Raw genomic sequence first — 15,682 nt, forward strand, 5'->3', positions numbered from 1 at the left:
GGATAAACGACCAGCAGAAACACATGAACGCAAATTTAACGCTCCAACAATAGATGAAGTTGCAATCCTGATCGTTGGAGAAAACTTGAACACACGCGATATTGTGCTTACACATCGCGATACTGGGCAACTGCAACAAGTATGTGAAACACACCGTTCATATGACACGTTGCAATACCCACTGATGTTTTGGCAAGAAGATAATGGATATCACTTCGATATAAAAATGATAAACCCATTGAATGGTGGGTATCAAGATCATAGTTTTCAATTCAGAATACAGACGTGAGTCTTACTTCTAAGATACCGATTGTTTTTAAATCAGGTGAGGAAACTATCAAAAAATTAGTTTATGTAATCCAAAATGGAAACAAATTGTTCAAATGTTGCTTCCTGGACAAACATCAAGTGATCGGCACGACATCACTGCATGTGTATTCAAGCACAAAATTCGATCGCTGATGAATCTAAAATTTAATATAACATTCATTGACTGTTACGCGGTACGAAGTTCGCGTGGTCACCTAGTTTTATATAACTAAACTTTTAGATAATATATTTTATTAAAATTATAATTTTAATGAAAGTATTATAACAAACTTAATATATTTAAATTTTTATTTTATCCACTAGGTTTTTTTTCCACAAATTAAAGCATTACTATTGTTATTTAAAACAATAGATATTGACAGAAACCCAAATTCTGAAATGTATGGGATTCCTAGAATACGTTAAAATCAACTTTTGCAATTATGTGCAGATAAAACATTGCTCCGTTTTTATTGTAACATCTGCACAATCATAAACTGTTATTACAGTTTATTAATTTAAGGACATTTGTATCCTAATTATAAAAATAAATACGAGTTTTGGAGAGGAACTCAAATTTTAGTTAAAACATTAATATTAGTGGATATAACTTCCACTTTCTGCCATACCTGAGTGCAACTGACAAAAACAACAAGCAATTGGGAATCGGTACATTTGTTATAAAGAAATTATTGAGCCATTGCGAGTATCCAACGTTATAGCAGAGAGAAAAAAAAGGTTGGTGTCCCGCAACCTCAAGTTATCAACAGCTACTACCGATACATGGGCGGCGTCGATTTACATGACAATAGAGTTGCTAACTGTTGTATTGGTAATAGAAGCATTAATTGGTGGTGGCCATTATAGCCTCAGTGTTTAGATAGCGCTGTAGTAAACGTTTGGAAACTACATTGCTTCGTCGCTCTTTCTAATAACACAAAACCGATGCCTCAGTTAGACTTCAAGAATTTCATTGCTAGAAACCTTCTTCCTGCATTAGAGAACTGAATGTTCATTACAGAAGTTACTACTTACGATGATTTGAAGAGGGAAAGTCACAGTGCAGCAGAAGATGTTTATCTTCCGGGAAATTTACCACGTGTAACCGGTATGCACGGTCCCATAAAAACTCAAAATCGCCACCGCTGTATTGTTCGTACAACAAAAGTCACAGTTTTTGCGTATGAAAAGTGCCATTTAAATGGTCATGTAGAAAATTGCTTTCAAATTTTCTATGAAAATAAACAATTGTAGTGGCCATGACCAACATCAATGCCATATGTTCATTTAGACAAAATAAATGTGTCATAAATTATAATATGCACTTTTGTTACTTAAAATTACTTAAAATAAATATTTTGACTCATGCATTTGTAACATAAGACATGATAAGCATGTGTGGTTATTGCACTATTCCAACCTAAATTCTAGAAAGTACATTAACTCTTTAAAAATCAAGTACATGACGCATAATTGTAATTGTAAAATAATTAATGTAATTTATGGGAGTAATCAATGCATTGATTGGTTACTCAAGTCAAACAGAAGTAAATAATAATTGTTTAGTAAACAAGCTAGAATAAGTATAAATACCCATGATTTTTAGAATAAAGACATATTCAATTTAACTTAAGACAAGGCAACGTCTTTTTCTTGAATCGTGTTCTATGCGGCATTTAGATGCTGACAGAGCAATAAGCAGCTGAAGAGCCTAGTAATACTTTCCTCCTAAATATCTGGTCGTTTCACTATATCCGGTCGCATAGGCATTCCTTGAATCCTCTTCAGGAAACAGGACATTGATAATAATTGAGAAGTCTCTATCTGGAAATCTGCTTTCAAATTATAATAACAAGACATAGCAATCCTGCTATCATAACTTGACGATCCTAACATCCTGCAACCATAACATGCCAATCCTGCCACCTCTACCACAACCATAACACAATATTACATTGATCGTAGACCATGACGCAAGTAAACTTATTTCTTTTTACATAATATAATACATATATAATAATTCAAATATATTTTTTGATTAATGAATATTTGGAAAGCATAAAACATTGAATTTTATACTTACGTGTACTTTATACAACTTAAAATGATACTTACTTCACCATAAAAGTAACTAAATACCATATTTGCGAACAAAACATATATAAAAATGTTTGTACAATCGAAGAGAGAAAAATGTGCTATGGGTCCCAGCGTGTGGTTGACCACACGGCACTTTTTCGGAAAACTACTTTTCAAAAAAAAAATTTAATTTTGCAGGGAATATTTTTAACGTAAAATAAGACCTTTCTGAAAATTTCACCATAAAATTCCAAGTTTGAACTTGCCTGGTACTTAATAGGTTAATAAGTGCTAGTAAATAACTGTTATAAGCCATTGTAAATAATAATGAAAAGTCAACAAAGTACGTTAATATTAAAATAAAGTAATACACCACAAATATATTTATTTTAAACAATTGTAATTGTTATGTATTTAAATTTAGTTGATAATTCTATTTTATAAGATTTAATAAAATAATAATAGGCCTTTTCTTTTATAAGCATATCACAAAAGAACAACTGCTTATTTTAAAAGTAATATATGAAACAACAACACTGCTGGCTTATTTAGTCCAACCTTTTTGAAATTGCTTAACTAACAAGCAGCTCATATCCCATGGTTGCCAAAACTAAAAATTCGTCTATTGTGAACGACTTTTGGAAGTTGCTATGAAATTCCCAGTTAACTGTTAACGAATGATTTCGTTAATTGTTCGTAACAAATATGTCACTTTTTCAGTTTATTATTTTACCGGTAAAAGGCACCAATAACTACAAAAAATTATTTATTTTCGAAATTTTAACTTTAAATCTTATTACGTGTTTTGCATATACATACATATGTATAAGCTTGAAAAAATTTCCATATTATCCAGACTTGTCATCGAAAATGGTATTTACCTTATTTGTTCTTTTGCGATATGCTTACAAAAGAAAAAGCCTAACAAAAACTCAAAATGTGATTAATAATTAATTACTAAACAACATGATGTTTTTTAATATAATTCATAATATCGTTGTTACTATATATATATATGGTGGGACGTTGGGACAGCGCACTGTCCAACAAGTGACCCCACTGAAGTGAAGGATTAGTCGAAGTAGACCACGAAACGACTTGGGTCCTTTTTCGTCCTTCGATTCTTGGATGTTGTTATTGAATTAAAGCTGGAGTGGCTTCCGTTCGCATAACTACATCTTTTATTAATGCAAGTATCTCATTTAGCTTGAGGTTTCCTGCCAAGTCGTCACCAACCCAATGGTGTCCCGAGACAGTCTTCCTCCTACTTGCCAGTGCTGGACATTGGCACAATTTATGCACCGCTGTCTCCTTTTCTTCTAGACATAGTCTGCAAGTATCTTCCTCAGCAAGAGTTATCTTTTTGATGTGATACTTGAAGTTGCCATGTCCAATAATTAGTGAGGTCAGCCAGCTTAGAGTGCTCCGCGAATAGCTAAGCACTTTTATCGCTTCTCTGGCCTACGGTTTAGGTAACATGAGTTTGGTCTGTCTACAAGTGCTCAACTCTCTCCATCTATTAAGATGAAGTGAGATTATCCACTTATAGTTGTTACTATAAAGCGCGTATTAAGCGCGTATTATACATCAAGAACTTTTATCAAGAATATTTGCCGTTGCTTGCTATTATACATCAAATTAGTCGACAGTAGCTTGAACATGCCCCAGAAAAAAACAACAAATATACTACAAAACAAAATCATGCATGCATTTAAACGGCGACAAAAATTTTTAAGAAAAATGCTTGATGTGTAATAACTGCATAAGGCGCAACAATATCTTCTATACCAAAAATATTAATAGCATTTACACTAACAATAACTATGGTTGCGCTACTGACGGTTCTTACATACTATATAACATAACAGGGAGTCCAGAGTTCGGAATGTGGTGCACAAAATTGAACACTGCACTGTGCGAGTGAATTTAATATTTTATATGTGCACACTCACATTTGTGGTGTTAAGTAAGCGAATCTGCGCACACACATTTTAGATGCGGCTTTATTTTTAACATTGCACCAAGCGATGATTGTGCACACAACCATGTGCACACAAATTTGAAGTGTGCGATTGACTTTTAAAAATGTTGACAATCAAATTTGTAAGAATTTTTATGCTCGCACTGCACTGTGCGATATAAAATTATCTTCGCACACGAGTGTCTAAAATTCTATTTGTAGCATTGCTACCAAATGTGCGTTTCTATTTTTGCGTTTGCACCCAAGGATGTAAAATAGTTACTTGGATTTCACAATTTTGTTTGAAATAGTGAATATTATTTTGCTGCTAATTTTGAAAGGATTGATATTTGCATTCGTTGGTCCTATTTACACTATCATGAACGTAACATGAACATGAACTTCCCAAAAATCAAGATGGACGTATTCGTTAATTCCAAATATAAAAGTTTGGATTAACCGAGGATCTGAAGACCTGGGATTTCAATTAACGCAGTTTCTTACGGGGCATGGCTGCTTTCGTGAATACTTTTACCGGTTCAAGCTTGCAGGTAATCCGTACTGCCAGTTTTGTCCAGATAAAATGGAGAGCCCGACCATATAATTAGAGACTGTATTACATTCGTAGATACTAGACAAAATCTCCTAATGTAGTAATGCAGAAGTTGGCAGGCACTAAAGAATGGAGCCTCAAGAAGAGCATAATATCTAGAAGAATAAACACTGTTAGAGTGGAGGAAATACTTAGTACACAATCGGAGTGAAAGCACGCTAAGTGCTCTTCTAACCTGCTCTGTGAAGTTATACCTTAATTGGTCGTACTGCAGGGTATTTCCAGGAGTTTGAGCTGAGAATGTAGGGAACTTATTAGTCCGTAGGCATGTATGACTCAATTACGTCGTGCATGAATCGGGCATGCAAATGGTACGGGCCATTTGTATTTTTAGAAGATTTTTCCCCCAGGTTCAATTCCAAAAACAAAAAAAAACATGAACATGAAGTAGAAAATCGGTACGGATAGATGAGGGAGGGAAGAGGGTGTGATGTGAGTTCATGAATTTCACGCAATGAAATTTGCTGAGATAACATATGAAATTTGCTTAAAACGCATACATATGCAATGTTATGTTTATGTTTACCCTTTAATGCTGAATACTCTCAATTTCTGTGCACACAAAACAAAACAAATTTCACGCTCATGAGAGTTCATGATAGTGTATACTGAGCTAATAGTGTAAATAGGCCCGTTGAGATCGTGACGTATGTTGTTAAGTATTTATAATATAAACTGAAAATTAAAAATGTGTCTCCGTTATTTGTATTTTAACTTAAAATGTTGGTTTTTGTAAATTTCATACCTAATTTTTACGAAAATGCAAATTCAGTAGCCTCCGCAAGCCATCCCATTTAGTTGCTTGCTGCCGCCACTTAGTAGTACCAATCGCTCCCAAATCGTTACAGAATCAAACATATTTCTAGCCAGGGCACTTTCTTCCATTTGCACGACATGACCAAGTCAGCGAAGCCGCTGAATTTTTATGCGCTTAATTATGTCAATGTCGCGGTATAGCTAATACAGCTCATCGTTCCATCTTATTATATACTCGTCGTCAACGCGTAATGAACCATAGATCTTCCGAAGAATTTTTCGATTGCTCCTAAAGCCTTTTCATTACTGTTGGTAATTGTCCAAGCTTCTGAACCATACAACAGTATAGGCATGATAGGATATTTGTAGAGCGTGATTTTTGTTTGTCGAGAGAGTGCTTTATTTCTCAATCACCTACTTAGCCCGAAGTAGCATATGTTGGCAAGAGTGATTTTTCGTTGAATTTTTAGCATTGTTAGCTAAAATTAGCACTGTATTCTTTCTTCGCTACTCTATGCTTTAATTTGTGCGAATACGTTGAACGAGTTGATGGTATTGCTGAATTTGGACACGTTCAATTAATATCTTGATTTTCAATAATGCAAAACATTTTTAAAGAAATGTGCTCCAAAATTAGAGTTTTTTCCATATGGTTAGTATAAGCAAAATATGTTGTGTTCGCTACTGGTTTGATTGTTGACCCAGTTATAAAATATTAGTGATCATACATTGAATAACATGCAGTGATTGTTTATAGGATTGAACAGACATGTTTTCCCATTGATGGCATTTTTTTTAGAGTTCATGATTTATTGAACAGAGGCAGAATACATACCTTTGTTTTTCTATGATTTTGTTGGTGTTTTGGAAGTATTCGAATTTTCCAATTTCATTTAATGGCTTATTTGACTTGGTGACCATGATAATCTCACATATTTTCATTAAGTGGTAAAAAGGGCATTCACATTTCTTGCCAGGAAGCCAAAGTTAATGGTCACAGATTTTATTGTTCTGCTATTAATTGAGACGATGTCAAGAGGGTTTTTCGTGGCTCACATTTTTATTTAACACACTCATCTATGCAAAAACAATGAAAACAATCAAATTTGCTCATTTTCTCGTATATATCATCAGGGTAGTAATTGAGGTTGACACTTGCTGTATTATTTCTGAAAAAAATAATCAGTACCCGCGTTTACTGTTTAACTTGGCCTGCATTGATATGTAATGAATTAATATGAATATGAGTGTGTGACGTATGACATAACACACCGATTAATTAGTTGTGTCGACAAAAGACAAAGATTTTCTCTACAAATATTCATGTATATTCTACGAATACACAACTTGCTTTAATTTTTCAAAATTCATTGACGATGTCAACTGTCGTTGACATTAATTAGAAAGAAATTTCAGTTTTTCGTTATCTCAACTTTATCTTTAGCTTAACATTTATCTTAGGCATAGTTGCAATCAGTGGCGTAACTACATTTTTTAGGCCCATAAGCAAGTTCTAACTAAGGGGCTCCTACTAACATCTTTTTATACCCTTTACACGAAAAAGTGTAAAAAGGGTATGTTAAGCTTGTCAAGATTTTCATAACGCATTAAAGGAAATGTCGAAAATTTCATAAAGTATATATCAGTATATGTATATAGGTATATACTTTTTCAGTTCAAATTACTCTCTCAGCTTTTGAATTCGTCGAATGAAACTTTACACACATCCGATAACTTTGAATAGCATAACCAAAGTCGTGGCACAGTTACACAGTTTGTTTTTAAATTATAGTATGAAGATTTGAAACTTCTATTTTCTTGAATAGGATCTTTTAGGCCCTTGTAATCTCTCGAGGTCGGAAGAATTAGTCTGTTCAGTATTTCTTCTCTCGTGGTTGGAAGAATTAGTCTGTTCAGAAGTCTGTTTCAGTATTTGAAGAATGTGTCAATTAATTCTGTGTAGCACAATTAGCAAAGGCATCATTTAAATTGTTTATTTCTTCACTATTGTTTTCATTTATTTTTAGAAAATTTTCTAGATTTGGTAATTTCTTTGTTTCTTCTCGTTCGTTTTGCTCTTTTCTTTTCTTGGCTCCACTTAAATGTCAACACAAAGAAATTTTAAAGATTTTCTTGATACTAGAAATGCAATTTTGTTCAAAAACCAAAATTTATGTTATTCCAACATAAAACGTTTCGTCCCACCTTTGAGAATTTATTAAAAATAAATATAATGAATACATAAATTTATAATGGGACCCCCTAAATTCGGGGTCCTGGAAGCGTTGCTTCCAGTCGCTTCCCTGTAGTTACGCCACTGGTTGCAATCAAAATGTCCCTTAATTTCAGCCCTCATTTAAACGAAACTAAGGACGTGTGCGAGTTAGGCTAAGAGGCATTCTAAATGAGGGAAGTTCTAAGTTGTGCCGATAATGTAGTGATGTGTGGGTACTTAGCATATTTTCGAGGTGGCGAAGTCGAGACTTAATCGCCAGGGCTGCCATTTTAGTATTTTCATAAGATAATATTTCTACACGTGAATTTAAATGAAGATATGAATATGGAAAATGGCAATAAAAAATAATTTTATTAAAACGTTTTGTTTTATGTGTTTTAAAAATATTAATCATCGTTATTAGAAAACTATTGACCGAAAAGTGATCACTTTTTGCATATATTTTTCATTATTTAATTTGCGATAAATTTTGTAAATATTTGTATTTTCTAAAATTTTTATTACTTTTATTAAATATTATAAACATTTATTTGATAAATTTTTATTATAGTGGCTGTTTCTAAAAAATAATTGAATTCCTTTTCATCGACTTGGCAATATTGTTTTGGTAATTTTTGACATTTGAATAATATTGTTTGTGTTCAACATTATTTGTGAACAATTTATATATTGACAACTTGATCCAGTTTGGCAGCCAAAGCTAAAAAGTGCACAGAAATCTAAGCCTGCCTTCAGTTGGGTAGTTCATTTCACTGGGCTACCGATAAATGATGTAGTACAAAAAGCTGAATATGAAAAAAATGTTTTTTTGAAGAAGCCAATCTTGGAAGTTTTGCAATGTGGTCACGTTGATTGTGTACGTCCTTACTATCATTTAATGCAAATAGTAAACTTATTGATACAAATGGTTAAACTTGTTAGGATGTTACTGACAATAATGATATTCGTATGCTGTTGTCTTCATAACCAATACAATTTTTGACTTACCTTTTAATTCAGATCTTGTAGTTTTTAGTAATTCATTAATAAATAAAATAAAATTTCATATATTCAACACAATTATTTTCTGAATTTTTTATACATAAACTTGGCTAGATTTAAATTTACTTTGTGACAGTAACTCTTAATGATGGTGGCCTAAATAACTTCAAAATAAAGGTATCATTAGGACTGATGGCCTGTAAAATATTGAGTTCTTGCCCTAACGATTTTATTTGTTTGGAAAATATTGGTACTACTCTTTGCACCAGTTGCTTTTAATAATTTGTTCGTAAAATGGATTGAATATTTTTTTGATTACAGCATGTCTTGAGTCGAGAATCAAAGCCGAGATAAGTCCTTTGATTTATTGGATCTTACATGATCCTTTTCTCTTGCGAACGGCAAAACTTCTACTAAAGTTTTTAGGGGCAATGGTTAGTTGATGCTGAGTAAGTCCGAGACAAAGTCAATAATCCAACAGATTCTTACTGTTGCATGGTACGAAATTTTTCATTTTAAATATTAGCAAATACAAAAAACGTAAATGTTATATTAAGTTTTAATTTTTTTATGATAATTGTAAAGATCCAAGAAATGATAATTCAATTACAAATCAATAATGATTTTATCATACTCAGTATATAAATACGTAATAGTTTTGATAATAGTTTTAGTTTTTTTGTTTCCGTAATTTCTTAATAGACAGTTTTTGCTCCGAATACTTCTTTCTGCTTGACTATAGCGACAGTCATTTTAAAATCTCATTGAGTAACATGCGAACGACGCTTACACAATGCGTACATACCAGCTTCTATACATATTCTATACAAACGCCTTTCTGCACCACAAGCTCCTGGTATAAGTTCAGCTATTTTACGCAAATTAATGCCGCAGTTCAAGAACTTGAGATATACCCATTTGAAAATGTGTCTACAATGCCAATTCTCAAAAATCCATGGGTCCATATCTCATAGGAAAAAAATCACAAAATTTTTATTCGAGATACGAGTCTTCTTATTTTATAAAAGGAGCTCACAAAAAACATTTCAGACAAATCGGAGATCATGAGGTCATTTTTTGCCAAAATCCGTCCTATTGTAATAGGTGGACGGTCCACACTTTGCTTTCCTTCTAAAATTGACAGCAATTTTTCATCCGAATACACACAAACTGCATTTACATAGGTCACAAACTTTGAACTGTTTTTTTAAGTCTTCTACTCTTTGTAATGCAATATTTTTGTTCATTCATTGGTATTCGTGTCTTTTGCAAAATATTATAACTTCTTGTATAGTTAATGTAGCACTTTCCATTTAGTACTTCCCTATTTGATGATGATAATTTACTACCAGTCAACCCGCTAGAATGATAATTAATAAGTTACATGTCTGCATATGTTACATGTCTGATTAACATATTCCACCCCACAATCTCATGTTAACTTTGTCTATGCTTCATAATATTGAATGATTTTTATGTAGTTCGCTACAACTCTTATAGCAAAGATAATTATTGCCTAATAAGCAATTCTTGTACATTTTTCACCCACATCTAAAAGTCAGGCGCGGTCATAAAAGACGCATGAAATTGCATTGGATATATTTCGATGGTGATGCGACCAAATAATATTCGTGCGAAATCATGACATCCGGATACAAATTCCAACGTAAAAGATGCTCATGTGGCGCCTTACATTTTAGAAGAGTCAACCCTAATGGATAATAAAATGGACGCTTTAAAAATTCCAAATTGGAAACAGACCAGTAAATTTGGTTAGTAAGTTCAATCTGAATAAAAACTCCGCTTTACTTTCTACATAACAAATTATCTTAACACCTGTATCTTTCTTTGTGGTTCCTCTATGCCTTGAATACCTCGGTTAAGGCCGTTAACTCGTTCCAAAAAAGTTGGCCGTAAAACGAAATGTCTTTCAACGAATGAAGTAATTCCATACAAATGTATGGAAAATAATCTTAACTGGTTCCAAAAGAAAAAAAAAACTTATGCATAACGACCTCAAAAAAAAGAGAATAATTATATTTTATCACTAAATCACATATATATTTATTTACTGATATATATATTTTTAAGGTCTTCACGATTTCTTAAGAAACAATTGTAATATTATATGTTTGACGTTTTTGTTGCTCTTTTATAACTTTTTCATGTGGTTACATAGCTTCATCAACTTTTTTGGGAACGTCCGAGCTTTGCTAGGGAAGTAAATTTGCAATTTTAAATTCTTCAAAATTTGGGATTTTAATTTAACACTATTATCATATATGGTTGACTTTTCCTTATCGAAGTTTTCTGAATCATCTAACTTCACCAGTTTCTTGTTCGTGAGCTATTCTCTCTCATTTCTTAAAAGTTGGCTGACGTCATCTATAATGTAATTAGAAAAACCAGTCTCTAACGCCGTTTTAACGACATCATCATTTATATTCTGACAACGCATTCTGACCATAAAGCCTTGCAAAATTTGATAAGAGATACCATTTGTATTTCCTCCCACGATTCATCTATGCTTACTATGGCATCTTTAATATTGTGGCTTTTCCAGAAACCTTTTTGGCACCTTCAATTATCTGTTACTTGTATGTGCATTCGAAAAGTTTTTGTAGATAATGCGTTTTAAAACTGTATATAGCACCTTGATCCATTGGTTGGAGTAAAGCCGTAGTATCTTTCGGCAAAACCTGCACTTTGATTTTTTAGAGAAATTCCAAATGGCTTATTGGGTGTCATGATGCGTTGTCTGAAAGGAGTAGAGCTTTATGAGAAATATTATTTTTCTCTGAATATTTTTTACCTACTATTTTGATTCAGCGAAACCATATAGAAAAAACTATAGTAATAACAAAAACAACCATCGCTCTTGGTTCATGCGTATCAAGAAAACCAAAAAAGAAGTAAAGTTTTTTGTTTTTCTACCTTTCTTTGTTATTTTAAAGGAGATGCATACACTTTGTTTTTGGGTTTTTTCTTTGAATAAACGATTGGCTTTGTATGCATGCGATGCACAAGTTCTCCAAATCATTTTTAATTTGATTTTTTGATGAAATTAAATACTCGCTTCATACTAATATATGAGGTTTGCTTATTAAATGACGAATAAGCACCAGCAGAAGCGCAACCAAAGTTGTTCTTAGTATAAAAGCTATTAATATTGTTTTGAATATTCAATCTAAGTAATCATAGAAATAGTTTTCTAGGAATGTTAGTTAGTTTGTAAATAGATTGTATTATGCATATGATTAGAGAAAATTGTGTTGCCTTTGACAAAATTTAAAGCAATAAAAATGGTTATTCAAAACTAGAACCAACTATTTATTTATCGGTATTCAGCGATCGCGAATATTGAGCTTTATCTTTTATTTGCCTTAATACAAAGTAAGACAAAACTTAGTTCCTTCCATGACCCTGATCTATAAAATACGAGCTACGACAACATATTCTCCATCGAAATGCCGGACATCTTTCACCTAGTCGGTTTTGCTGACGATGTAGCCGCAGTCCGCACAGCACGAGTTGTGCGTGAGCCACAACTCTGACTGAACCAAGTGATAATGTGTACTATGGCGTGAGTAGACTCTCTTGGCTTAAAGCTAGCAACCAAGAATCATCTTAACGAATCGGCAAATACCCTTGGAAATCGATATGCGGGTCTGTGAATTAATACCGAACGCAAAGTCATACTTAGAAGAGTAGGAACAACAAAGAAAATTATGTTCTATTATGCATACCAAAGAACTGTAAAGTGTTATAATCTTATTATTTAGAGTACTCTTGATCGTTATTTGATGCTAACTCAGGTCCTTGATCTGAATAAGCTTGGTAGCTTTGAGAGAATAAAAAATTAAACACCACGACGATTGCGTAGTATTATATCTCTGAACTATAATAAAAATATTTAGACTGTATACACAAAATTATTTTATAAAGAAACAATCGTATTATGGGCTAATTAACAATATCTACTAAGGCATTACTTCACAAAACACTAAATTTATAATTATCAGACAAAATACTGAACACTTTCTTCAATGCAATGACCAACAAGAAAAGGTGTTAATGCACAATTGCACTTTTCGTTGGTCCGTGACTGTTCACATAAGACTTTATATAAATGAATTTAAAATACTTTTTTTTAAATGCCGTCTTTGGCAAAAGAGATTACACTCATTCGTTTCTTTATTTAATGCATGAATGCCTTTTTGGTTTTTGTTACATTTTGCATTTATTATTACAAAAATAAAGCTCCTAAAATTATGTGTTCTACATTGTTCATCTACACTCAATGGCTTAAACTCATTACTTCTTATAAAATTCTATTTTTCAGATATTGTGTCGAATTTGAAGTTTTAAGAGCATCGAAGGCTTGTCATAAGTTGCCGCCTTATAATCTAATGTTGGAAGGTGAGATATTAGTCTAATTTTGTTTTTAGTTAATAATTCATCTGTTAGAGGTAATTTTTCGTCAAATGCGTTTAAACAAAGTTTTGATATACCAAGCAACTAAGAACTAATTTTTTTATTGTTTTATTTACTATAATTTGGTACAAAATATAAAATCTTATAATTAAAATAGAAAAATTAGCACTACCAGTCAGTGCTTTCAGTTCGAATATTATAAACTAAGTATTATCAAAAGTATATCTTAAACAGTTTTTAATAGGCTGGTGGTAATATATTTAAAAATGTATGATTACTCATAGTATCAAAAACAGAATAATAAATAAGTATATGATCTATAGATGGTGGTTCATCACAAAACGGACAGTTAGTGATCTAACTAGAAGTCTAAGTAATCTAACTGAATGCTACTAAAAAATTACTCACGAAAAAAAATTTGATATTGTTCACGAGTATATGGGTATATGTGGGTATATTGCTTTAAACCCAGTAGCATTAATCGACGTGTAGCGATGGTATATAGTTATGATATGTAAGATATAAATGTAATGCTCTCTGCTGCTCTCTTAAATTATAACTCTCAGCTTTATTATTTTCTCAAAATTCTTAAAGTCTGAACTCTGTTGGTAATTTAACTGTTCTAACTTTTGTCTAGGATTGGCAACTCTGTTCTAGAACAAAGATGACAGAAAGGAGTGTAATGAGCATGAGTCAGTTGAAGTTAAGTTGTTGTGTGCGACGGTCGATAAGCAATGTAGAGTGCGTGTGCATTAGAGAGTTAGTAAGTTCATAATTAGTAAGTTCATTAGTAATACAAAAAGAATCATTGAATCAAAATTAAAGATTGGACTACATATATGTACCTATATTATAATATGTGACAATATACTTTTTTATGACATAAATAGGTATAATAATACTGATAACTTGAACTAAAATAAGCGAGGTATGTCCACTAATATGATGAAAGTTTAGACCCAAATTCTTTCGAAGTGGGGATTTGTCGGCGAAATAAAGTGCCATTTTGTCTGCTGTTCTTCTAATATTGGTGCCACCGACGTATTTTTCTGAATAAACTTTGCAAACTCTATGCCCGAACGTTTAGCTGCACCTACAAAGTTGTGCCTTTGTCTGAATAAATATGACTGCTTTTCCCTAATTCTGCAGAAGAATCCTTTTCTATCCACTAGAAAGGCCTTCGTTATCAAACTTCTAACGACCTCCAAGTGGACTGCCTTTGTTGCCATGCATACAAATACCTTTATCTATCCTTTGAATGCTCTCTGTCTTCTTCCATTTAACCACTTGCATAGTGGTCAAATGAGGCAGATATGTTTACTCAATATTTTTTAAGAATTCCCATCAATTGTTCCTTCGTATCATTACTTATTTCGTGTGCATATGACTCATTTTCTTATGTCATTTTTTAACATTTCTTTTGGCATTTATGAACCAATGGTTTCTTCTAATGAAAGTTTTCACTAAACGACTTGCTCCATGTAAAGTGTGTTAATGAACATCACCTATTATGGAATCTGCTAGCGCCGACTTTTCAGTAATCATGGGATGTTTGCGTCAATATATCAAACCTAAAGAGTGAAATAAAGTAGTCGTCCGCTACTCTTATTATTCCACCTCCGTCCAAATATGGATGTGCAGATGCTAATTTATGGTGATGATAAACAATTTATTTAGTTGTAGATAAACAATTTATGTTTGTTCTGTACGATGATTTCTAACTGATTTACTAAAGTTGGGATCCACAAGGTGTATTTCTGCCATTTCTTTATTTCACTCTACATTCGGATTCGTAGTTCAATTTGCTGAGGTAATACTCAGATCCGGATCATTGCAATAAATTACCAAGGAGTTTAGAAAATGTATTTTAATTTAAAAAAAAATATCTTTATTATAAAACTTCTTGTGGTAGTTACTGTGCTTATAAATAAAGAAATTCTAGCCTGTGGTGTTACATTCTATGGAAATAAATAATGTTTTAGTCTATGACTTCAAAATGTCGGTGGCATCATATTCAATGGAAATACAAAAGGTTCTAGCCTGTGGTGTCAAAACACAATTAGCGTGAAAATTTCCTAGAGACTTAGCGATGATGTAGATGGCTATCGAATACGGTGTGCCGGCGGTAAGTGATCTTCCATACAAATTTGTTGTCTATTTTGTATGAAAAGTAACACTGAAATAAATTTGTTGTCTATATATATGTGAAAAGTCACACATTTTTCGGAAGTTGCACGCACATGGATGATTCTTTGGATGTTCAAAGGTTGATGCATTTCTTGCTTAAATTTTTGCATTGCCTTTCGAATTAACG

General features: G+C 32.6%; 1 protein-coding gene across 1 annotated transcript in view; it reads left to right on the forward strand.

Moving 5' to 3' along the window:
- Nucleotides 1-1,317: 1,317 nt before the first annotated feature.
- Nucleotides 1,318-15,682, forward strand: part of LOC119665638 — a 35,577-nt gene continuing 21,212 nt past the window's right edge. The window contains exons 1-2 of the mRNA XM_038074867.1: nucleotides 1,318-1,490; nucleotides 13,277-13,353. Of these exons, the coding sequence (XP_037930795.1) occupies nucleotides 1,318-1,490; nucleotides 13,277-13,353 (250 nt within the window). The remainder of the gene's footprint in view (nucleotides 1,491-13,276; nucleotides 13,354-15,682) is intronic.

This window comes from Teleopsis dalmanni, chromosome 1 (assembly GCF_002237135.1).
Source record: "Teleopsis dalmanni isolate 2A chromosome 1, ASM223713v2, whole genome shotgun sequence".
NCBI classification, from domain to species: Eukaryota; Metazoa; Arthropoda; class Insecta; order Diptera; family Diopsidae; genus Teleopsis; species Teleopsis dalmanni.